This window comes from Labeo rohita, chromosome 19 (genome assembly GCF_022985175.1).
Source record: "Labeo rohita strain BAU-BD-2019 chromosome 19, IGBB_LRoh.1.0, whole genome shotgun sequence".
In the NCBI taxonomy this organism is placed as follows: domain Eukaryota; kingdom Metazoa; phylum Chordata; class Actinopteri; order Cypriniformes; family Cyprinidae; genus Labeo; species Labeo rohita.
In genome coordinates, this window is record NC_066887.1 from 13,515,554 (window position 1) to 13,541,547 (window position 25,994).

General features: G+C 33.8%; 2 protein-coding genes across 3 annotated transcripts; one reads left to right on the top strand and one right to left on the bottom strand.

The window, feature by feature from the left end:
• Positions 1-209: 209 nt before the first annotated feature.
• sla1a (Src like adaptor 1a) lies at positions 210-4,730 on the bottom strand. Its single transcript, XM_051136311.1, has 8 exons — positions 4,356-4,730; positions 3,587-3,686; positions 3,411-3,504; positions 3,153-3,239; positions 1,332-1,435; positions 1,082-1,213; positions 860-989; positions 210-763 (listed from the first exon to the last, which is right to left on the bottom strand). Exons 2-8 carry the CDS (start codon positions 3,651-3,653, stop codon positions 559-561), a joined length of 819 nt encoding a protein of 272 aa, XP_050992268.1. The 5' UTR covers positions 3,654-3,686; positions 4,356-4,730; the 3' UTR covers positions 210-558.
• On the top strand, positions 3,827-25,889 carry ccn4a (cellular communication network factor 4a). 2 transcript variants are annotated; one of them, XM_051136310.1, is made up of 6 exons: positions 3,827-3,925; positions 4,082-4,109; positions 22,268-22,559; positions 22,813-23,067; positions 24,896-25,089; positions 25,204-25,889. In XM_051136310.1, exons 3-6 carry the CDS (start codon positions 22,301-22,303, stop codon positions 25,501-25,503), a joined length of 1,008 nt encoding a protein of 335 aa, XP_050992267.1. In that variant the 5' UTR covers positions 3,827-3,925; positions 4,082-4,109; positions 22,268-22,300; the 3' UTR covers positions 25,504-25,889. The 2 variants fall into 2 exon arrangements, with proteins under 2 accessions (XP_050992267.1, XP_050992266.1); XM_051136309.1 differs by lacking the exons at positions 3,827-3,925; positions 4,082-4,109 and adding an exon at positions 19,660-19,837.
• Positions 25,890-25,994: the final 105 nt, after the last annotated feature.

Sequence of the window (25,994 nt, forward strand, 5' to 3'; positions counted from 1 at the left end):
ATGTGAATCTTTGTTTTAGAAGTGGACTGCTCCTTTAACTCACAATTGCAATAAAAAAGTCAGAATTGTGAGAAAATTGCGAGAAAAACATCAAAATTGCTGCGTTAACTCACAATTGCGGAAAAAAAACATCAGAATTGCAAGATGTTAACTCACAATTGAGAGTGAAAAGACAGAACTGCGAGAAAAAAGAATTCCTAATTGCAAGAAAAAAAGTTTGAATTGTGAGATAAAAATTTGCCGTTATCTTTTTTTTTTTTATTCTGTGGCACAAAAAGAAGAAGTAAACTCAGAATTCTAAGAAAAAAATCAGTATGGCAAAATGTAAACTGTGAGATGTAAACTCAGAAGTGCAAGAAAAAAATGACATGTTTATATCTTACAATTCTGAGGCTGAGTTAAAAAGCAGCAATTACATTTTAAAATGTTTTTATTCCGTGGGCTAAACAGCTTAGAAAAGTGACCTGGACGTGTATGCGAAAGATTCACTTAACCCACTGCAGAAATATTTAATCCATCGTTAAATGTGCTGGTACATTAAAAGTCTATGCTCATGAGCTAATAGTTCTCATCTTCAGGTACATTACTGTGGTCAGGCATCACGTAGACAGACTTGCTCTTCTTCTTGCGGCCTTTGGCGTTCTCTAGCTCAGGTACTGATCTTAAAGACAAATAGGCGGCTATGCTGCTCCTCACACCGTAGCTCATCATGTTATCTTTGCTGTCCACGTTATCCAGCTCGCTTGGGCTCATCAGCTGTGACCTATTCATGCGGAGATATACCAGTCATTCACAGTTTACACTACAGCTCTACACAAGCCCAGCAAATGCTTAGCAGGATCTAAAAAGACAGACGTACTTATTTACTTTCTTCCAATCCAAGTTACGGCGCATTACCACAGGTGGCGCTTCCTGGGTTGTGCTCGGGGCTGGGTTGGAAAGAGCCAGACACGGAGCGCTGAGAACGCAACATATACCATCTGACGAGTCTGAGGAAAAACCAAAACACATTAGCATTAATGTATGACATACTCAATCCACATTACAAGCAGATCATGAGAGTTTTGTCTGTAGCTCTCACCAGAGTAGTGATTGACCATGTCCTCCAGACACTGAAATGTAAGCCGTGGGGAAATGTAGTACCAGCTATTAGTTAGACGGAATATTTTATAGTGCTTTACGGTCCTGTGTCTCACCGAGAGAGAATATACGCCTGCAGGGAACAGCGGTTATGACTGCAATGCACTGACACTGATATTGCTGAAAGATGTGTGAATGGAAACATTTCTGTGGTTAGCATGCAACAGCAAAAGACACTTCCAGGTAATTACCTCTCTCTCTCGGACTTTCTCTAATAAGGAATGATCCAACACCATTACCGGGCAATAACAAAAGCTCTTCTGCCTTCTGTCTGCTGATTCCTTCAAACAGCCATCTTTAGAAACATAACATCAGAGAGGAAATGATGTTAACAGCTGAAAACAATGACTTCACAATTCAATATAAATAGGTTGTTTTTCAGAGTGAAGATCTTCTCTCATCTATAAATAACAGTGTTCTCCATAAATGTTTACTGGTGTAACTGGTTTACTGTTTTGTTTTTTGGTTGTTTGTTTGTTTAATAAGTGATAAGTGTTTCACATAATATGGCTTATAATTAGTATGTAATCAAATATTTTCACCACTGTTTAAACATTTTGGGTCAGTGAGACTATTATTTTTTCATTTATTTCATATACACTACCAGTCAAACGTTTTTTAAAAAGTGATATTTTTAATATTTTTTAAGAAATGTCTCTATTACTCACCAGGCCTGCATTTATTTGATTTGTACAGCAAAAACAGTCAAATTTTAAAATATTTTTACTATTTTCTATTTGAATATATTTTAACATGTAATTTATTCCTGTGATTTCAAAACTGAATTTTTAGCATCATTACTCCAGTCACATGATCCTTCAGAAATCATTCTAATATTCCGACTTGCTGCTCAGAAACACATGTATTATTATTATTATGTTAAAAACGGCTGAGTAGAATTTTTTCAGGTGTCTTTGATGAATAGAAAGTTCAGAAGAACAGCATTTCTTCTTTTGTAACATTTTAAAGACTTTATCATCACTTTTGATCATTTTAAAGCATCCTTGCTAAACAAAAGTATTAATTTTTCATCATTTCTTTCCCAAAAGAAAAAAATATACTGACTCCAAGGTTTTGAATGGTATATGTATAATGTAATGTAAAATGTATAATATTACAAAAGCTTTTTATTTCAGATAAATGCTGATTGTTGGATCTTTCTATTCATCAAATAATCCTGAAAAAAATTACTCAACAGTTTTAAATATTGATAATAATAATAATAATATGACTCTTAAACAGTAAATTAGCATATTAGAATGATTTCTGAAGAATCATGGATTTTACACTGGAGTAGTGATGCTGAAAAATTGGTTTTGATCACAGGAATAAATTATATTTCAAAACATATTTAAATAGAAAACAGGTATTTTAAATAGTAAAAATATTTCACAATTTTTGCTATACTTTGGATCAAATAAATGCAGGCTTGGTGAGCAGAAGAGACTTCTTTAAAAAACATTAAAAACCTTACTGTTCAAAAACTTTTGACTGGTAGTGTATATACATAAGATTCACAAAAAATTCATAAAAGATACATAAATGTTCTTTTTTTAAACTTTCCATTAATCAAAGCATCTTAAAAAATGTGTGTATCAGATATCAGCGGCACAACAGTGTTCAACAATGATAATAATAAAAAAAATTTCTTGAGCAGCAAATGACCATATGTGACCGTGTGACAATTTAGATAATTAATGTAATTATATCTCACAACACTACTACGTACTGTATTTTAGACCAAATAAATGTAGTCCTGCTGCGCATAAGAGACTTCTTTTGGGGGAAAAAAAAATACCAACCCGAAACTATTGAATGGTAGCGTAAATAACAAAGGCTTTAATATTCTGAGAGAAGTTATAGGATATTGTTTCCGGCACTTAAATCAAGGTACTTCGGTACTTATCATTCGGTACTTATAGATGTTATTCTGCATTTGGGAATATATTTCTAGGATCATCATGAAACATACATCAATGAGAATAATAAACAGATAATTAGTCCACAATTACCCATGATAAACCTTTGCCACATAATTACTTGGAATGTAATTCTCAGTTCCTGTTTGAAGAGAACGGACTTTCCACCAGCAACCATCTCTGTAAAGCATTGACGAGTAAATAAAAAACATTTTATAGGTTGCATGTGTATAGATGTACAGTATTAATATGAATTGAAATAAAAAATATTTTTTATTGTATTAATGTATTGTAACATAATGTACTTCACAAGCTGCCGATGCATTAAATATTACTGCATTAAACACTTACTCAGAGAGACCTTTGAGTTTGTCCCCCATCTTAAAGATCGGTTCACTAATGTCTCGACATGGATAATCACTGAGCACCACAAGACTGTCACAGTCTGTAAATGAATACATATTAATACACATTAATACATATTTGGACAACAAACTTCTCAGAGCAGGTAAGGAAACATAGCTTACCTTTAAACATACTATCAAAGTTGTTTGGCTCTGGGTTTGTCTTTTCCTGCCTCATCACATTCCCCATAATGGCCGTTTAGAGGCCGCAGCTCTGCAGATGCTGGAATTTTAAATGCGCATTTCAGTTTGTAGAAGGGACAGTATGACTTTTGCATCTGATAGTCCAACAGTTCATGCAAGAGCTGTGTTAATTTTGCAACTTCCTCTCAGCTAATGTGTTATCTCTACCAAAAAATAGAACAGAGAAGCTGCGGAGAGCCTGAGTCTACCACTATTTTCCACTAAACTCCTTCCTGACCATACCAATATTTAACTCGCATTTCTACAGTGCAACAAATAGTTGAGTATTTGTACCATTAAACCGTTTTTTTTAATGGTGATTTATTTATTTATTTGTTCATTCATTTATACTATTTTCTTAAAAGATGTTATTAAAAACATGTGGAAAATTGTTTATTTTGATCTCATCAGTTAAAATGCCATTTTGCATTACAGGCCTTTTAACCAACTTGACATAGAAGAGGTATGTGCACATTTTTATTGCTCGTAAATTTTTAATTTCATATTTTGTAAACATGATAAATCAAACCATGGATAGAGGGACGTTACTGGAAGTAACTAAATCTTAAAGAATAACACCAGAACAGCATCCTAAAACTTGACACTCTTTTCTCCCCCGGCAAAACAGCATATAAATGTCAAAAGTCCGATTTTATTTCCCACTCCACACCAACAGAAATATGCCAGGCGCATAAATTAGATTTCTTACCTCTCAGTTTAAGCAGTTAAATATCCATGTTTCCTCCAGAGGGCAAAGCTTCAGTTCTGGCTAGCTGCTACCGGTAAAGTTGAAGCAGGTGGTTCAGACTAAAGAAATACTGCCCTGGTCTTGGACCGAAAGCCGGCAGTGAGAGCAGTTGTGTTGTGAGTGGCCTGCGCTGCTCTGCAGGCTTATCTACACTGAGCGCTGGTCTACTGAAAACAGCACATAGCCACATACTTCCTCTGGTAAAATGAGGAAGAGATCCCTAACCTTGTCTTCCTTTATCCCCTCAATGTGCACCAGCAGAAGTGATTATAAATATAGTACAACAAACCATTTTTTAAATGCAAATAAGTACAGTTTGCAATGTTGATGCTGAGGTTTACATTTAAATATGTGATTGTGGTACTTTCAGTATCTTAGAGCGCTCAAATGTGTGTTGTGCAACTTCCTGTGTATGGCATAGTGGGTTAATGTCTGGGTGTGAGTGCGTCTACATGTGTGAGTTTCTGTCTCAGAAGTATAACGCCTATAAGTATGCATTAAAATGGCTTTAATGATACAAAATGTAGTGGTAAACATTAGCCTTTTAGCATTAGCCTTAGTGTTTTTAAGGTTTGATATGATCCTGCAAATCCACCACTATGATTTATTATAAAAGGTGGCTACACAACTGAGAATTTAGCATTTGTCCACCACACGAGAGGACATTATTGGACATTTTCAGACATTAGCTGGAAAAAAGGAAGTGTGTCTGTTTATGCCTTCCACATGCTACATGTGAAAAATGAACACTATACAGTCATTTCAATCAAACCTTATGCCTTATTTATGAAGTTTTACAATGATGATGCAAACTGCATCAAGTGGCCTTTTATTTTATTACTTTATTTCACATCACCACCATATAAACTAATTGTAATGCTTTGGATTGCAAAACTAAAAGATAATGTGACAGATCATTTGAAAGTATTTCTGCTTTCTAAATGTCCCATATTTTGCAGTTCTACGAGTATTCAACTGACTACTGGTTCTGTCCAAGTACCTCATTTTCTCTAGTTCAGACTTGAACTTCTCTTATTTGTATGGTTTCATAACTTTGCAGAAACACATTAAATAAATAGAGATAAATAAGTTTTTACTGGTTTAAACACGCTTTTAAACTGTTTTTCTAAATGTCATTTTGAAGAACTGGATACTGGGTGATGCAACATTTGAACTTGTTCTAAGTTTGGCTGCCATGACTTTCTAGTCACTCTGTTTCCTGTGCATTTTCACAGTTTTAGACAGGTCACAGAATTCACTGCTGCTTATGCAGTCATCAGAGTTTTAAATTTAAGCATTACAGATTAGGTCAGGTCATCTGAAAGCTCAATAAATAGGCTTTCTATTTATGTTAGGATAAGACAATATTTGGCTGAGATACAACTATTTGATAATCTGGAATCTAAGGGTGCCAAAAAATCAGATTATTGAGAAAAACGCCTTGAAAAGTCATCCAAATGACGTTCTTAGCAATGCATATTACAAAAAAAAAATTAGTAGTATGCATTGCTAAGAACTGTTATGCATTAAAATTTAAAAATTGGTTTTAAATTAAGCATAACAGATCAGGTCAGGGTAACTATCTAATTTTTAGACGCACTGGTGTAAATAAATGTGACCCTGGACCACAAAACATAAGAAGGTATATTTGTAGCAATAGCCAACAATACATTATGGGTCAAAATTATCGATTTTTCTTTTATGCCAAAAATCATTAGGATATTAAGTAAAGATCATTTTATAAATTTCCTACCGTAAATATATATAAACCTAATTTTTAATTAGTAATAATGCATTGCTGAGAACTTCATTTGGACAACTTTAAATCAATGTTTTGATTCCAGATTTTCAAGTAGTTATATCTCAGCCAAATATCATTCAGTCCTAACCATACATCAGTTGAAGGCTTATTTATTCAGCTTTCAGATGAAGTATAAATCTTAATTAAAAAAAAATTGACTGGTTATGTGGTCCAGGGTCACATCTGAGCTCACAGCTGTTAAAGCCTTAAAAAATACATTTTTGAATAAATATGATACATTAAGTATCTTAAGTCTGCTTGACTGATCTGGTTCAGACTCATATGTCTTTGTAACCAGGATGCACCAGTAAAAGTTTGTCAAAGTCATAGTATCTGGCCAAAAAAACATATTTCAGTGACGGTAGAAGTATTCAACATTATTATCAGTATTAAACATTATTTGTACTTTAATTAAAATTATAAGTAAGCAACAATTGTATAAAGTATAATAATTGTTAATTATTATTGATTATTAAAAGTATAATATAATATAAAAATACACTGCATACACGCTGCCAAAATGTGGAAAACTGATTTTATATCCTTGGAGGTTTGAACAGATTAAAGCGCAGTTGTGTCTCTCTTTTCTAATGCTCTCATAAAGCATCGTAATTAGATGAGCAGAAACAGAGGAGGATTACAAAGTTCAGCTCTATCATCACGTGGAGACAACACTTAATCTCATCATTAATTCACACAATTTGCTTCATTACTTCTCTTTATGCTCAACATGATAATTAAACCCGAAAAACTATCATGCTGTAGAAATTTCCAAAAGCTTAGTTGTGGCTTACATGTTAATGTCTTTTTCCACTGAAAAATATGTGCACTTTTTATTTTTTTGACAGGGAATTGGAATCAAAAATGTTCTGAGTGATCTCAGTCTGGGAAAGCCATCAGTGCTGTTCTACTGATCAACTGCGAATTATCCGCTCACTTCTCACCCAATCTTAACTTGCTTTATTGCCAAGAGCTACAAACCAGCTGATGCCAACACCACAAATATGACTACATGACAAATTTTAGTGAGATCACAATCGTTTTCATTTAAACTCAACAAAAAGTGTACTGACTTACTTACTACTATTACAAAACACTAGCATGTGGAATTCACTTCAAACCTGTCAAACAAACCTGTGGAGTCTATGATATCACCTTCTAGTAGTTTAAAATAATACTAATTCTTCTGTACATGCTTAAAATGGCCTTTAACTATATTTTTAACACTATTTTGGACCGCACCAGGGTTCGGATGGTACCGTTCACGCTTATTCAAATGAGCCCCACTAGCAGAGCAATCGCACCAGAGTTTGTTTTGATTGAACCAAACCTGCCACGTGTGAACACGACCTAAAAGTATAATTTTCAGTAGCAACAATAGTTCAGCTGTTTTTAAAACACTTAATAGTCAAATAGAGGGTTTGCACTTACGTCACAACTTAGTCGTTTCCCCGGATGCGCGGACATACTGGTGATACTCGGATGTAAACAACAGCATTGGTTGCACGGTTAATGTCCTACTGAATACGATGTTTCGCTAATTTATGTTGTCTAAACCACGGAAGAAATGTGTGGAAGCTGCTAAATCATATAGAGAAGGACTTATTAAGCAGGAAAGGGTGCAATATTTTGACAAACTAAAGATAATATTTGGAAAAGATATGTACAAGCTGTATTCATTTGCACTTTTCTCATTGATTTGTTATAAATTTTGTCAGTCTATACTAAAGTAATCCTAATGTTTTCCCCAGTCCGACCATTTAGTACAGTCCAAAACATGACAATAATTGATCATTTTCACTAGCAATAATAATAATTAACAAAATATGTGAGTTTTGTTCTGTTCACTTGCATTGTTTACGTTCACTACCGCCAATATAGTCCACTGATGACACGTCCTGAAAACACTCTATACATCTAAGCATGTCCACATTGAAAAACAACTAAAAAACAGCGCAGGTGGACAGAAAAACACTTCCGGTGTGAATAGCGAATCATTTAGACCATTTTGCAACTTGTCTGGACAAATGGACTACTTGCACTGAGCCTCGTGACGCACCTCCGTTTTGAAAACGTACGGCTCAGTTATTTCCAGTTATGTGCATTTTCAGTGTGCTGTAATCATCTAGTTGACTTAAACGCCTAATAAAGTGAGATTTCGCGGGATGATTTCAAAGTCGGCAATTTTCAGAGACAGGTGAAGACATATTCTGATGATTACTGAGTGCAGAATTTTCCAAACTCAAAGGAACGTTAAGTTTTAATTAGTGCTCTATAGTGGCCTAATCGTGACGCTTTAGTTTGTGAGATCTGATGAATAAGATCATAATGAACATTTATTTATCTGTATTAAATATGTTAGTCACTAATCTGTGTCATATTCTGTCATCATTTGACTGTATGTAGTCTAATGCCAAAATATGAGTATTCAATAGTCGCACTGTCAGCGTGTTATTGTTAAAAATTATTGAAAAGTTTAACAACGTTACCACACATTCATTCAGCCATTTTAAACAATGGAATAAGCAGTATGGACTCGGAATAAGAGCACCAACACACGCAAACAAATTAGCCATGGTTTGGTTTTATTTCCAAATAAAACCAAACATTGCAATTGAAGTTAAACCATATAACAACAAATTAACTCGGGCTTTACTGTCCATAGTTTAACGATGGTAGGCTATTTGTAGTAAAAGTGTTGTTATACAAATGGTAAAAATGGGAAAAACATGGCACTTTTACTATAGTAAAACGATGGTTAACTTTCGTAAGGGTGTTTATCATTCAAAGTCATTTAAAATTGTACATTCATCAGGTATGAATTATGATAAGTAAAAGAAAAAATGCTGTTCATGAGAATGCGTCAGGTTAGTGGGGAAATATATTTATTTGTTATTCAGAATGCACATACAGAAGGGAAATATATTTATAGTAACCTTTCAGCAGGTTGAATATGATTCATGTTAACAGAAAATATGATTAATTATTTTTTTAAAGAAATGTCAGCCCTAAATTGTAGTAATAAAGTCCGAATCGCTCTAGTGAATCGGTCCATCTCTCATATGTAGCGCTGGAAAATCGGATTCATTCTAGTGAATCGGTTCATCCTAAATGGTCATCTCTCTTTCGCATCAGGCCGATTTGTTCTAGTAAATCGGTTTATTCGAAAGTCATTATAACGGTTCATGTAAGTATAATAATAATAACACGGTTCATGTGAATGAACAGATTTAAAAACGGTTCACCGAGACAAGTCAATGTGCTGTTTTCAGCTAGAGAATATAAATTAGGATGTTTGGATTGTATTTACTAGCTAAATTAACCTGTTAAACGTTGAACCCCTCAGTTTTTGTACTTGCAAAATGTCTAAGTAAGTTATAATTATTGTTGTATACAGTGTTGGGGAGTAACTAGTTACATGTAATGGAATTATGTAATTTAATTACAAAATAAATGTAATTGTAATTAGTTACCGTTACTGAGAAAACGTGTAATTAAATTACAGTTACTTTTGAAAAATGCCAGGGATTACAAAGGGGATTACATCTGAATTTTTTTCACACACCCACCCCAACAAAAAAGTACAAAAAAAAAAAAAAAAAATATATATATATATATATATATATACATATATGAATTTGTGGTGGCTGTGCTTTAAATTAATTTATTACACGGTTCAGTGGAATGCTTGATTCTGATTGGTCAGTCACGACATTCAGGGCAACTTAAGTCAGTGCTAAATGCTTAATAATTTTTCTTGGTGGAGGCTTTGTGTTTGGTTAGCTAATAAAATATTAAAGCTCAATTCAATATTATGTGTACAATTTCTTAATTCTGTCATCCTGGCACATTGGACTCGCTCTATTGTTTTATACAAACTCAGCTGCTGCCTTTTTTTTTTTTTTTTGTACACTGTAATGGATTATAAGATAACTAACAAACTAGCACTACTTCCTTAATTATTTATGTGGTGAAATGTTGTGTAAGAAAAGTGGTTTGATTGCACTGTATCTCTACAATGTCTAGTTTGAACTTGCCGTTTGCTAGCAACTGATTTCTTCATGGAAGCTTTGCGTTCAAATATTTCAACTCAGATCAGTGTTTCGTGTCTAATTATTTTTACACGAAACATCTAAATAATCTATTAAGCAGCTGTGTAATAAGTGGGATAATGTTGTTGATAATGTAGCCAGTTGTTATCGCAAAATAAAGATGTATGTTGTCCCTTACTTATTATAATCTTAATTCAAGTGATGAAGGAATTTGAAAGTCTGACAGTAATCAGTGTTAAGTGCTACTGTAAGGTTAACTCTGCCTGGTTTAAATGTTTCAAAATGATTAACAGTTGAAAATATTAGAAATTTAGAAAAGTAATCAAAAAGTAATTAAAAGTAATGTTACATTACTTTTATAAAGTAATTGAAAAGTTACACTACTTATTACATTTTAAATCAAGTAACTTGCAATCTGTAACCTATTACATTTCCAAAGTAACCTTCCCAACACTGGTTGTATATATATAATTACAGTTATAATTAATATTGGGTAGTTTTTACTTAGAAAATATATTTATTGCCCCTTTTCCTCCTTAAGTTAGCCATTTATAGTAAAGTAAACTATTTGATAACATACAGGCGTAATAGGATTGGTTAATAGCTGCCAAACGCAGACCACAGCAGATATGGGCCCCTCATGTGGACTGCATGCAGCCACAATGCATATAGACTTGAATGGAAACTCTGACATATACAGTTTAGGGTGATTAAGTCACAGTGCAAATAAAGCATTGTGGGTATAACATCACTGCACACAGTTAGATGGAACTCAGCAGACGCAGCAGCATGAAGGCAGAAACACGTGGCAGGGCTCTGTGTTAGCCAGGTCTAATGACTCCGAGCTGTCTCACAGTAATAGGCTGCCTCGAGCAAAAACAAAACTACAGCCATCCTGCGGTGAATGAAGCCGTTTCTAAGTAGATTTAAAGGACTAGGTCATGTTATTCACATCAGATATTCTCAAATGTTCATCTGCATTTAAGACATGCCCGTTATAGCAATATACTTTTTAGTGCAAAAAAACAAAACAAAACAGATACTTAAGAAAAACATGCACGTATAAGACCTACCTTTTTTAATTCCTTAAACTGCCTGTAGGTGGATCATTTAGTTTTTAAACTTTAATATGCGTGTGATTTGAGTATTTCTGTGAATATCAGGTAGACTTACATTAATATGTTCTTTGCAAACTCACGTAATTCAACTTTATTATTTTTAGCTTGATTATTTACACTTGGCAAGGCACTAGTTCACCCAAAAATGAAAATTACTCACCTTCATGTCGTGCCAAACCCATAAGAGCTTCGTCCATCTTTGGAATATCTTAATTTGTGTTCCGAAGATGAACAAAGGTCTTACAGGTTTGGAACGACATGAAGGTGAGTAATTAATGACAGAATTTTCATTTTTTTTACTACACAATTAATCAAATCCACTGCCAATGCTTTGTTTTTGATGTTGCTTTTCCATAAAAGAGATGTTACTTCTTTGAGACACTGGGGATGGTTGCAAAACCCTTAAGTTAAGAAAATCCCTTGCAACCGTGTGCCCTAGATTTTGGGACATTCCATTATTTCAAAAGAATCAGGATGAAAGGTGTTTTAATACAACATCCACCCACACCACAGTAGTGAACTTAATTAAAAACTCATTCAGTTGTCCTATTGTGATCAAATAAACTATGCATTTATCCAATATATCAAAGCTTAAGGCTCTTACTGCATGACAGGTTTTCATTCTTTGAAAAACAGCTAACAGAATGATGGTATTCACTTCTGTTTTTGACAACTGACCTATTTTTGACTCTATCCATTAAATATAATAGACCTATTTAAAACTTTGTAAATGAAAGATGTATTCCACCCAAAACAAATGTATTTTTTATAGCTGAGCAGGTCATTTGTCTGTCCACCTCTCTTTAACCTGGAGTGTTAACAAGAGTTAAAACAATAAAATGGTTTTAAAACAATAAAACCATTGATTTAGAGCAGCTACAAAAGTATTTTTCATCTATATTTTTGATTTTTACATATCCCAGGATACTGACTAGTTACAAACAAGGGCTTCGGAGAGGCTGAGCCAGAGTCATTAGCCAGAGTCTCTAGTGCTGTGATCCTGCAGGTATTTTAATGACACATAAGTGAGGATTATTACAACAGGTACATGCCATTAAGATAATATCTGTGGCCTAATCCAGGACTTAGAGATGGTCTGTTTTACATCAACTTGCATTTATTGAAAACACTTGCACAGGTCTATTGATAGGATTACAAAAGGACCATATATTATGATTTTTACACATCTCTCTGGAATACTTGATTTTGATTGGTCAGCGGTTATTCCTAATAGTCACCTGATCAAAAAAATAATAATAATAACTTATGATCCCCAATGCTGACATAGGCCTACACTCTGTCTGGATTTATTTTGTGACATCGACTGACTGTACTTTATTATTCCAATGTGAACACATTATGAATTTCTGTGTTTCTATTTCAGTAGGTGAGTAAATACATGACAAGGAAAAACGCCAGAATGCTTGCCTTGTTCTCAATTATTTTGGGCAGTGTGGAAGTTTAGCGCTTAATCTCTGCGTTAACAGACGGCGATTTTCTCCGAATGAGCAACTAAACAGTATTTAGGAGTTAAGTGCTGTCCTGTTTAGACTGGGGGAGCCAAAACCACTCACACTGTTGTACAATCGTGTCCTCTGAAAGCGGTTAAACATTTCACTCTGCATCTGGAGCAGGACAGAGGAAAAATCCAAACAGAAGCATTGCTCTGTTGCCAGGGCTATTTAAATCAGAAAGGCCATCTGTCAAATCAGATCTAAAATGAGGACCGAAACAAAGCAAGCTCTATCATTTGGCCGAAGTGTATGGTGTGAGCTAAAAAAGCAATATGTGGCTGAATTTGACCATACATGGAGGAAAACAGTGAATTCTTCAGAAAGGGAAACACTGAGCAATGTGGCCAGTTGCTGCATTCTTGCATTCCTATAATTTTTCATTGGACTGTGACATGTGATACATTATAAGAGTTATAATTTAGGCATTACCATATATGTTTACATTGTTATCTTAGGTTTGTGGTTAACAGTACTTGAAGAGGCTGTCAGCAGTCATGTACCTCAAATGGGAATTTTGAAACTAAAGCTAACAAGGATTACGAAGGTTGTCCAATGAATTACACAAATTTCTGTGAGTCATCTGACCAGATTTTCATCCCTCTCAACACTTTTAATTGTCTTTGAAAAATAATATATTACCAAAACCTAGATAGTTGAACACTATCCACAAAATACATTTGCAACTTAAATTCCAGCTGCTCTTCACACATAGTTGTTGTATGACTTAAGGAGACACAAGTTGTATGAACTACCTTTGATGATTTATGACTTTTGTATCATGTTTAAGGCCTGAATTAATTTTAGTTTTTTGTTGTTGTTGTTGTTGTTTTGTATCTGTAAGTGAGGTCTAGTGATGGGTCGTTCTTGAACGATTCGTTCATTTTGAACGAATCTTTAATGTGATTCGGGACGAACGAATCGTCTGGAGGAGTGATTCGTTCTTGGAGTCGTTTGTTCATCTTATGTGGCTGTCACGTAATGAACGAACGACTCAAACCGAAAAATTGTCAGATAAGAGGTGAGAGCTAATCATAGACTAAAGACCCAGGTAAATAATGAATTAATCTTTTCTGTTTCTTATAGTATTATAGTTTTGTCTTGTTTGTAGTGAAATCAACGTTTGTGTAAGCAGATGTGTAAGGGAAGTAACAAGTAAAATATTTATTATATTTTGCTAAAATAAACGAAATGACTCGAAAAAAGATTTGTTGATTTTGCTGAACGAGACTCAAAGGTCCGAGTCGGTAAAATGATCCGAACTTCCCATCACTAGAGGTCATCTTCCATCAGACATTGTTTTGACTCATAATTTGAAAACCACTCCGCTAAAAAAGTAAAAAATAACAAACCCATGGTTTACAAACTGAACTGTTTCAGTGTATCATCTATGCATTTTTCTTGTCCCAAGTTTGTGAAGCTTAACATACAAATAAATGAATAAAAACACTGTTTTCTAATCTTTGTGCAGATCAGCTTATTCAGTACTTTAACCAATAAATGGGACACGGAAAAGGATGTGAATATCTATTGACAATCTGCCCAAATGCTTAATTCCACAAACAAACAATTATGGTAGTTATAAAGGTATAAATAAATATTATTTTGGCAAAGTCACTGAAAGCACAGACAGTGCTACGTTTAAACAGCTTTATTTATTTTCCATGGACTCCAAACACCTCAGTCGAAAATCAGGCCTTGAGAACTGAGACTTGTTTCAGTCATCGAGACATAAATAAGAAAATTTACAACCAATAAATTAATTTAAGGTGCCTACCAATGAATGGAAACCCAGTTATAAATACTCCTAAAAATGTCTTCATTGGACTACTGATTCAGCTAGACCTTCATTACTGGGTCATGTTGACACTTTCTGGGGAGCATTCAGAGCGAGGACAGTTCTCACAAATAATTCAAACTATCTAAACATAGATTATAGAGCCTGTAAGGCTCCACCAAAATGCATGTCATAGTATTAAAGCAAAAAGTATTTTTCTCAAGACTATTTAGGCTAAGACCCAGGTAATGTTGAGTAAAATTTCCCATTTTTATTTCATGACTGAGAAATATGTTAACCATACATACATATAGCACGGGTATATTTGTAGCAATAGCCAAAAATACACTGTATGGGTCAAAATGATCGATTTTTCTATTATGCCAAAAATCATTAGGATTTTAAGTAAAAATCATGAAGATATTTTGTAAATTTCCTACCTTAAATATATCAAAACTTAATTTTTGATTAGTAATATGGACAACTTTAAAGGCAATTTTCTCAATATTTAGATATTTTATTATTAGGCTTTGCTGTCCTCAATGGAGGCTCGAACCCGAGGCTCAATTTAAACTCCAAATTCAACACCCCATTGCAGTACTACATAGTGGGAGAATAACAGAAATAGAGGTGGAAATGTGGGGAGGTGGAGGGATGCCAGAAGAATTGTTGCAGGGACTGCACAGTGACTCCTGCTTATCTAGGCTCGTAATGATGATTGACAGGACTGGATGATTAGGTGCCTCCTTAACTTACATTGTTGAATGAAATTGTTATTTTTGCGCACAAAAAGTATTCTCTTAGCTTGATAACATTACGGTTGAAGCGTTGATGTCACATAGACTATTTAACATTTAGAATACTTCATGCAGTCTAGATCTCCATCAGGTCAACACATTCCTGTTGTCACTCTCTGATGTCATATCTCACACATCATCAGTGTGCAGTGGGCTTGACTGTAAATTCACTATTTACTGGAATATTGCACTGGATTCTAAAGGTGTTTTTAGTAAACACATATCCTAACCACGAAGCAGATTAAAAGGGTGAAATGAGCAGTAAAAGGCTGATGACAGAGATAAGTGCTGTAAAAAGACTTAACATTATGAAGGGTCTCATTATGGGATAGACTGCCAGGTTAACCCACTGTTGTCCACTGGTTTTATTTCAGGGCCTAGATTTTATATTGAATAAAACCTAAAATAAAATTTTCCTGATAATTTACTCCCACGTCATCCAAGATGTTCATGTCTTTCTTTCTTCAGTCGAAAAGAAATTAAGGTTTTTGAGAAAAACATTCCAGGATTTTTCTCCATATAGTGGACTTCAATAGGGAAAGTGAAGGTGCAAATTACAGTTTCAATGCAGCTTCACAAAGTGTCACAAAGTGTCTCGGCTACACAATCCCAGCCGAGGAATAAGGGTTTTATCTAATGGAACAATCTGTCATTTTCTAAAAAAAAAAAAAATACTTTTTACCCACAAATGCTTGTCTTGCACTAGCTCAACTTTACGCATTAAGTAGTTACGTTGGAAAGGTCACGCATGACATAAGCAGAAGTATCGACCCAGTGTTTATAACGCGAATGTGCAAAGAAAGTCAAACGCCCTTTACGAAAAAAGGTAAAACAATGATGTTGGATGATTTTAAAAATTGGAGGAGAAAAGTTTTTTGCTCATCCCTACCTTTTTGAACCAGAGTACACAGACGAAGAAATAACCACAAGTGACCTTTCCAATGTGATTATGTAATGCATGAAGTCATTGACGAGCAATCACAGAGCAAGACAAGTATTTGTGGTTAAAAAGTATTTATATGTTTATCTTTTTTTTAAGAAAATGACAGATCGTTGCACTAGATAAGACCCTTATTCCCCAGCTGGGATCATGAGTAGCCCTTTGAAGCTGCAGTGAACCTGCAATTTGGACCTTCAACCTGTTGATCCCCATTGAAAATCCTGTAATGTTTTCCTCAAAAACCTTCATTTCTTTTCGACTGAAGAAAGAAAGTTATGAACATGACATGGGCGTGAGTAAATTATCAGGAAATTTTAATTCTCATAGTAAACTAATCCTTTAAGTGAAGGTCACCCTCAGGTCCATCAGTTCACATCTTCTAAAGAGAGAAGCTGTATGCTTGTAAGAAACAAATTCATCGAGATGTTTTTTTTAAAGACAAGATATGAGTCCATAATCCATAATAACACTTCCATAATAAAAAGCCCATCTCATGTTGTCTTCTCACATCAAAATCCACCATCATACTTGTTTAGAGCTGTTTTATGCTCTGTGTACATTTCTTGCCACATTCAGACAAAACAACTTATAGTATGGATAGCAGGCACAGGTTAATGCAGCAGTTTGAAGTTTAAAATGTTTTAATGATGGATTTGTTTCTTACAAACATTTAGCTTTTCACTTCACAAGTTGTTAGCTGATGGACCGGAGTCATGTAGATTACTTGTGGATTATTGTGAAGTTTTTATCAGCTGTTTGAAATCTCATTCTGACGGCACACGTTTACTGCAGAGAGCAAATTATGTAAAGCTAAATTTCTCTAAACCTTTTCAGACAAGGAAACTCATCTACATCTTGGATAGCCTGATGATGAGTAAGTTTTCAATTTTGGGTGTACTTTTCCTTTAATATAAACATGAACTACATATGCGTGCCGAATTAGGAACTGGTTAACATGTTATGTGAAATGAGGAAATTGTGATTTCCCCTTTTATCAAAAAAACACATTAATTCGTTGGAACAAACAGTATAAATCATGTTTTCGAAAAACTAAGAGAATTATTCATTTTTTTCTCACGAGAGTCTAATAAACAGGGAGACAGAAAAAAATGGCCTCTTATTTATCTAATGAGCAATTGGGAATTTAAAATGTCAGGACAAAAAGTACAGTTTTGCTGTTTAACTTTCTTTTGAATGCAGGAGTTATGCCTTCATGGCTTCAGTGCCAGTACTACCTCTCTGTGGTGCAGTGGACTGTGGCTTTCTCCCAGGCTTTGTTGGCTTTGGCATCCAGCCTAGTTTCTCTGCTTCATCTGAGCCTAGCAAACCAGTGCAAAGCGAAGTGCAGATCTAACTTTTTTTAAACATTCTTTTTGGTATACTTGTGTGTTTTATATTGACTTTTATCAGAACAAATTAAAACAGAATTTATGGTTGCAGTTTGGAAATGTTATTTAGCAGATGCTTTTTATCTAAAGTGACTTAAACTGATTACAGATCCCCATGCATCTATTCAGCTATTATTGTTTTAAGTGCATCTAAATAAGAGGTGAATGTAACCCTTATTTAAAAATGCTTTGTTTGTTGCTCATTGATTTTGTATTTTTGTATTTTGTATTTTTATTTATTTTTTGTCGTGAATCAATGTTACCATATAAAACTTAGAAATGAGGAATGATCTAACACAAAATAAAGATCTACGTTTATCTTTTCCTATGAATGCAAATCATTTGGCTCAAAGCCAGTGTTCAGTGGAATCTGAGTTTTCAAATGGAACAAACTGTTATTGTTCGCATTGTTCATGCTGAGAAGAGGAATGAGCTGTCATTTAATCATAAGCAGAGAAAATCAGAGAAAAAAATGCAGAGAATTTTTTTAAGTGACCTGTCGGTTTCTCTCTTTGTATTGTAAAGGTTTTCCCCCATGTCTAGAAAAGATTTCATATTGACTTTGAAGGCACAGGGAATTTCCTAAGTGGATTTGACTTCTCACAATGTTTTGACCATAGAGATCCAAAAAGCTGAAGGCAATCTAATGAAGGCTTTGTGCTGTATTTGACTAAAAAAACATCCAACTGGAAATCCTGTCTATCTATTGTGTTAATTTATCTCCTGTAACTTTTTTTACAACATGTTTAACTTTACACCCATATATTACAATTCATCCTCTTAAAAGGGTAAAATGCACTTTCCTTTTGTAGCAGAACTACAATTACTCTCAGATCTTTAAGTTGAACATGCCCGCACCTGCCTGTTCTTAAAAACTCACACACTTCACTGGCTTTGCCAGCAAGTTAGTAACCTTTGTGTAGCTCTGTGTTAGAAATAACAGCCTCTTTGTTCTCACGTGTTCATTATTCTTTCCTCCTGGTGTTTCTCATGTATAAAGCATCACAAAACAACTGACTTTCAGCTACACAGATAATGTAACAAGCATATTCCTTTTAGTTAAATAAAGGCACTTATTGACAAGAAACAATGAAGTCATCAGTATTGTTATGATTTCCATCTGACCATCAGGTGACATAAAGTGCTTTTAAACTCTACTTCAAAAAAAAGACCATACTAAGTGGCCAGTTTAACACAGACTGGTGAACTATATAAGGGCGACGTTTTGTAATGTATTCCCCAGAGGCATGAAATACAACACTCTTCAGGGAAAAGTGATATTTGAACTTCAGAATGGCATTTTGTAGACTGTGCCAAAGTGAAATCCATTATATCAGGGTATGAAAGGAGCAAGGGAACTTTTTTTCAGTTTCAGCCCAATCCATCTTTTTTCTTAGAAAGCTCTCATAGAGAAAGGCTAAATGTGCTTCCCTGTATCCACAATGCATTTTATATTCTCAGGGCACGAATATGGAGTTAGTGTTTGAGCTATGTTTATATGATTTAATACATACAGGTTTTAAAAACTGTAAACAACATTTCCATAACCACAAAAATTACAAGTCAGAGCTTCAATAATCGACACTCGCCAACAAAATTCACGTTTATCCGATAGGGCAATTACACAACATCTTGCTGCAACAAAACACAGTCATTTTTACACGTTATTATACACTACACACTTCTTTCTATTTTTTAAGATGCGATGGAACGTCAATTTGAGCGAGCAAAGTCCCTCAGTTTTCAAATCTGAACTTACTGATAGACTTTCTAGTCAACCTCAAATTCTAGTTTGGCTAAATCACGTGATCAATTCCTAGCCTGCGGTCGGGTTGTCATTGGCTCTGACGTCATTAAGGACCCTGAGTATGAAAACTTTACAGCAGCAGTATCAAGGTGTGCGTGTATGCTACTTTCAGCTCACTAAATGAATGGATACTGCTCGCATGTGGGCTATTTTTCAAGAACCATCTAATTCTGGATTCAATGCATTTATCACTCGGGATCAGTAATGACTTGGCTTCTGTTGTGGGTTTTACTATTTGCTTGTGTACCACAGGTAAGATATTTGTATATATTTGTTTATTTAGTTATATGTAGGCTATTTTCATCACAGTATTTGAATTATTAGATTAAATCAACGCTTAAGTAGCACGCCACCCTTACAGTTTAATTTAAAACAAGATAACATGCGGTGTTCAACAAACTATATTTTGACTTATAAATACATATATATGCTATTTATAATGAATAATAGCATGTTTGCTTTTGCATTAACATACTGTAAAGGTTGCTTAGTGCCTGCACATAATTTTTTTAAAATGAAATATTTAATGTACTCTGTAAACTAAAAATAAAACAAACCACGTAATGAAATAGAGCATTTGAAAATCCTGTTCTTCAAATATATACTTTTCAGCAAAGTGAAAATGAGCCACCTTTAAGTATCATCATTTGCATTAGTAACTCTAACCCCCTCTGCATAACGGTAGGCTATATTCATGCCATATCATAATTAATTAAATACAAAAAATTCACTATAGATTATCATTTAATTATATGAGATAGGCATTCTTAACAGATGACCTCATGTTTCGCGTATTTAAGGAATGTAATGACTCATTTTTAATGTGTGAGAGTATACTGCCACCATGTGGACTGAAACAAACATGCTTGTCTTTGAACATGACAGCCCCCCTCTTAAATACTCAGAACTGTCTCCCAGAGGGCCTACTTATCTTGTCTTAAATTTATGCCACTTTGGCTGTCTTTTCCACCTTCCTATATCTGCTGCTAATCTCACACAGGCTAAAAGAGGTCAAAGGTTATGGAGCACTGCAGCTGTAAGACACCAGTCTGGTTTGCTTTGTGTGTGGTGTGTTACTTAAGTCTGTTGCCATATCAGTAAATCATTTTGTTAATTGAACCTGATGGCCTGAAGCTGTCTGCTTAAAGAGTTGCCTGTTAAAATCATTTATCAACATGATCTGTCATCTAAAACCCCATTATTTACATCTCAGGGGTACAATGAAGTGTTTAGGTAACTTCGGAATCCTTAAAATAAATAATATTTTAATTTACTCACCCATTAGCTCTGTTTCTTGACCTGACGTTCAGTGATTTTCTAGTACAAAATGAGACCCGTGAACTGACAGCAAGTCTATAGCTGTTATAATTTGATATATGCTGGAAAGTGTAATTAGAACTGGATCATTACTCTGAGATGTATGGGTATGTATGGATGATCAATTAAGTTACATTGGTTCCCAATTTAAATGGCATCGTAAATTGCATTTAGAGGTTCAGTTGAAATGTCTGAGATGAACAACAAATTAAGACATTTATGTAATTGCGACCTTTTATCTTAGAATCGTAACTTTTTTTCTCACAATTCTGATATGCAATACTATTTATAAAGAAAAACAAGAATAGTTACCTCAGAATCAAAGAAATGAAGTCAAAATTGTGTAAACTCAGAATTACAAGTTTATAACTTGCAACTGTAAAATGTAGACTCAAAATTCTGAGAAAAAAAAAAATCTGAATTGTGAGATGTAAACTCAAATGTATAATAATTATATGAGTTTAGAACTTGCAATTGTAAGATACACTACCCATCAGTTTTTGGACAGTAAGATTTTTAATGTTTTTTAAAGAAGTCTCTTCTGCTCACCAAGCCTGCATTTATTTGATCCAAAGTAAACAGTCAAATTTTGAAATATTTTTACTATTTAAAATAACTGTTTTCTATTTGAATATATTTTAAAATGTAATTTATTCCTGTAGTTGATTTTCTAAAGCTGATTTTTTTTTTTTTTTTTTTTTTTGTTTTTGCATCATTACTCACATGATCCCTCAGAAATCATTCTAATATTCTGATTTGCTGCTCAAAAAAACATTTATTATTATTATTATGTTAAAAACAGCTGAGTAGATTTTTTTCAGGTTTCTTTGATGAATATAAAGTTCAAAAGAACAGCATTTATCTGAAATAGAAATATTTTGTAAAATTACAAATGTCTTTATCATCACTTCTGATCAATTTAAAGCATCCTTGCTAAATAAAAGTGTTAATTTAATATTTTCTTCCTCCATACTTAAATGGCATAGTGTATAATGTTACAAAATCTTTTCATTTCAGATAAATGCTGATCTTTGGATCTTTCTATTTATCAGAGAATCCCAAAAAATGTACTCAACTGTTTTAAATATTGATAATAATAAGAAGAAGAAATGTTTCTTGCAAATCAGCATATTAAAATGATTTCTAAAGGATCATGTGACACTGAAGACTGGAGTAATGATGCTGAAAGTTTAGCTTTTACTATTTTTAGCTTTTTACTCCCAATTACCCTTTTTTTTTTTATTAAACCAGTCATTCCAACCGATTTTCACAATATTTGCAGCCAGGAGGAATCTTGAAGTGGGGAAAGAAACAAAAGCCTAAATGTGTCAGAAACAGGTATCTGTTGGGACTTGTGTCTTACAGATTCACAGAGCATTTGCTCAGGATTCCTCTAAGATGCTGTCCATACCAGAGCCTGTCGCCCCGGAGCCCTACAACCACACCCAGTACTGCCAATGGCCCTGCAAATGTCCTAAAACTCCCCCCACCTGTCCACCAGGTGTGAGCTTGATCATGGACGGCTGCGACTGCTGCAGAGCATGTGCCAAACAGGTGGGGGAGGTTTGCAATGAGAAAGCAAACTGTGACCATCATCGAGGCCTTTACTGTGATTACAGCGTAGACAAGCCTAGGTACGAAAAAGGAGTATGTGCGTGTAAGTGTCCTTGTACTAACACAGCCTTCTAATCAACACTGTGTTCCGCTCTTAGATTAGATTACGATGAAGATTTAAAGGGTGGATTAAGGTGGCGGAACCCAGATAGCTCAAGCCTGGGGATGCTGAGCAGAATTATAATACATTCTGTTCACCTCATAGCATATGTTTTCACTCAACACATCACATATGTACATTCGGTATGTATCTGATGAACTTGACTTCACTCGGTTTGCTCTTTGTTGCTATCCAGATCTGCCAGGCACTGGCTGCGAGCACAACGGTGTGATCTATCGCAATGGCCAGAGCTTTCAGCCCAATTGCAAATACCAGTGTTTGTGTGTGAATGGGGCGATCGGATGTGTCTCACTATGTGATGAGTCTCAGCCTCCCAGGGTTTGGTGCCAGAATCCACAGCGAGTTAAAATTCCCGGCCGATGCTGTGAGCAGTGGATCTGTGAAGAGTCCAGAAGGGGGCGCAAGACAGCACCAAGACACACAATGGCTGGTATGATCTCTGATGTCTCAGAAACTTCCCACAAATGTCTGGAAACTCATTCTGGGCAGATAATTAGTCGATAATGGTTAGACCATGTGCCCTTAGATGATAACATGTATATGAAAATAGACTCTAAACAAGACTAAACCATTAATTAAAACTTACAACAGGATATTACAAGGTAACATCCTTCTACTCAAAGATATAAAATTATCAAAAATTATCGTAAGATTTTTCTGAGGTCAAAATGTGTAAATTCCAGACCTCCAGAAGTTTGGGGTTTGTAAAAAAAATTTTTAGGGGTTTTTTTTTTGTTTTTTTTTTGGTTCTCTTAAATTCATGGAAATGTCATATTATATTATATTATATTATATTATATTATATTATATTATTAAATGAACAGAAGTTTGGGGTTGATACATTTTTTTTTACATTTTATTATTATTGTTGTTATTATTATTATTATTATTATTATTAGTTCTCTAAAACTGGACATGGAAATGTATATTTTACTTGTACATTCTGTACACATAATCAAATGTATTATATTATATTATATTATATTATATTATATTATATTATATTATTAAATGAACAGAAGTTTGGGGTTGATACATTTTTTTTACATTTTATTATTATTGTTGTTATTAATATTATTATTAGTAGTAGTTCTCTAAAACTGGACATGGAAATGTCTATTTTACTTGTACATTCTGTACACATAATCAAATGTATTATATTATATTATATTATATTATATTATATTATATTATATTATATTATATTATATTATATTATATTATATTATTAAATGAACAGAAGTTTGGAGTTGATACATTTTTTTTACATTTTATTATTATTGTTGTTATTATTATTATTATTATTAGTTCTCTAAAACTGGACATGGAAATGTCTATTTTACTTGTACATTCTGTACACAATATTAAAATGTATTATATTATATTATATTATATTACTAAATGAACAGAAGTTTGGGGTTGATACTTTTTTTTAACTTTTTTTGTATTTATTATTATTATTTCTCTAAAACTGGACATGGAAATGTTTATTTTACTTGTACGTTCTGTACTCATAATCAGATTTATTATATTATATTATATTATATTATATTATATTACTAAATGAACAGAAGTTTGGGGTTGATACTTTTTTTTTTTTACTTTTTTTTTATTCTTATTATTATTTCTCTAAAACTGGACATAGAAATGTTTATTTTACTTGTACATTCTGTACTCATAATCAGATTTATTATATTATATTATATTATATTATATTATATTATATTATATTATATTATATTATATTATATTATATAAAAATTTTAATGTATAGAAGTTTAGAGTTGGTAAGATATTTTTAGTTTTTTAAACTAAACAATTTAAAGAAGTGATCTAAAGGACATTAATATTGTGTGTGTGTGTGTGTGTGTGTGTGTGTGTGTGTGTGTGTGTGTGTACTGCTCAAATGTTTGGGGTTGGTAGATGCTTTATCTCTTTATGTTCATCAAGGCTGCATTTATTTTTATTTTTTTCAAGATTCTTTGATGAATAAAAAGTTCAAAAGAACAGCATTTATTTGAAACAGAAGTCTTTTGTAACATTGTAAATACCTTTACTGTAACATCTGATCAATTTAATGCATCCTTGCTGAGTGAAATTATTAATTATGCTAATAAAATTATAAGTACGCTGAATAAAAAATATAATTATGCTGAATAATAGTAATTTCTTTGAAAAATTTTTGAATGATAGTATATATACAGTTTTTTAAATCTCAGAAATGAAGAAAGCATTCTTTGTCTTTGATTCACTGTCAGCCCTGTCTAGTGTAAAAGACAACTGGCACAAGAACTGCGTGACCCAGACAACCTCCTGGAGTCCCTGCTCAAAGACCTGCGGCCGTGGAGTGTCTTTACGCATTACTAACAACAACAAGCAGTGTCAGATGGTCAAAGAAAGCAGACTCTGCAACATCCGGCCTTGCAAAGTGGACATCACAAAGCACATCAAGGTGAATCAAGAACATAAACGTCAGATTCATTGTAATATTACATATCAAATTTCAAAACACTTGAGAGTGACTTTAAAAGCATATGTTTTGACCCTTTTTTCATCTCTCCACAAGCCTGGAAAGAAGTGCTTGAACATTTACAGAGATGAAAAGCCACACAACTTCACTATCTCAGGCTGCACCAGTACAAACACTTACAGGCCCAAGTACTGTGGAGTGTGTACAGACGAGCGCTGCTGCATCCCTTACAAATCTAAGACTGTTGAGGTCGACTTTCAGTGCCCAAACGGATCCGGCTTCACCTGGCAGGTCATGTGGATTAACGCCTGCTTCTGCAACCTGAGCTGTAAAAACCCCAATGACATATTTACAGATCTAGAACAGTACCACGAAAGAGGTGAGATTGGAAACTGAGTGTACCTTAAGAGACCTTGCAGAAAAGTCAATAGAAAGATTTGGGTCATAGCCAGATTTTGAGCACAAGTTAATATTTAATTGACTATCGTCTTTGGCGTTTTTTTTATTATGAGACTTTTTCCTATTGGAAAAACTGAAATAAACCAATATATATCTTAATATATTCTATTTTAAGACTACACAGTGTATCGCAACTAAATTGTTCACATCTGCTCAGTTATTTCAACCAAGCTTATCCAAGTTCTGTAACAAATACATTTTTTGTATAAATGATGTAAGTATAGATATGTAAAAAGACTATATTGTTGTTATGTAGTTAAAATTTTAATTTATACAAAATCTATGTATGTAAAGAAGAAATGTATTGCTTTTATGCATTGATAATGTACAGTTTTTTTTTTTTTTTTTTTTTTTTTTTTTTTTTACCACATTCATACTTTTTAATGACACTATAGTCCTTGGAGTGTGTTTGCCTTATAAAGTTTGAC

Bases quoted from the DNA above. Each gene is read 5' to 3' on its own strand.
- sla1a (XM_051136311.1), bottom strand. From the start codon at position 3,653: ATGGGGAATGTGATGAGGCAGGAAAAGACAAACCCAGAGCCAAACAAC. The intron at 3,505-3,586 runs GTAAGCTATGTT...ATTCATTTACAG, and splicing joins CTTTGATAGTATGTTTAAAG to ACTGTGACAGTCTTGTGGTG. The intron at 764-859 runs GTACGTCTGTCT...CCGCATGAATAG, and splicing joins GATTGGAAGAAAGTAAATAA to GTCACAGCTGATGAGCCCAA.
- ccn4a (XM_051136309.1), top strand. From the start codon at position 19,790: ATGACTTGGCTTCTGTTGTGGGTTTTACTATTTGCTTGTGTACCACAG. The intron at 22,560-22,812 runs GTAAGTGTCCTT...GTTGCTATCCAG, and splicing joins CGAAAAAGGAGTATGTGCGT to ATCTGCCAGGCACTGGCTGC. The intron at 23,068-24,895 runs GTATGATCTCTG...ATTCACTGTCAG, and splicing joins ACCAAGACACACAATGGCTG to CCCTGTCTAGTGTAAAAGAC.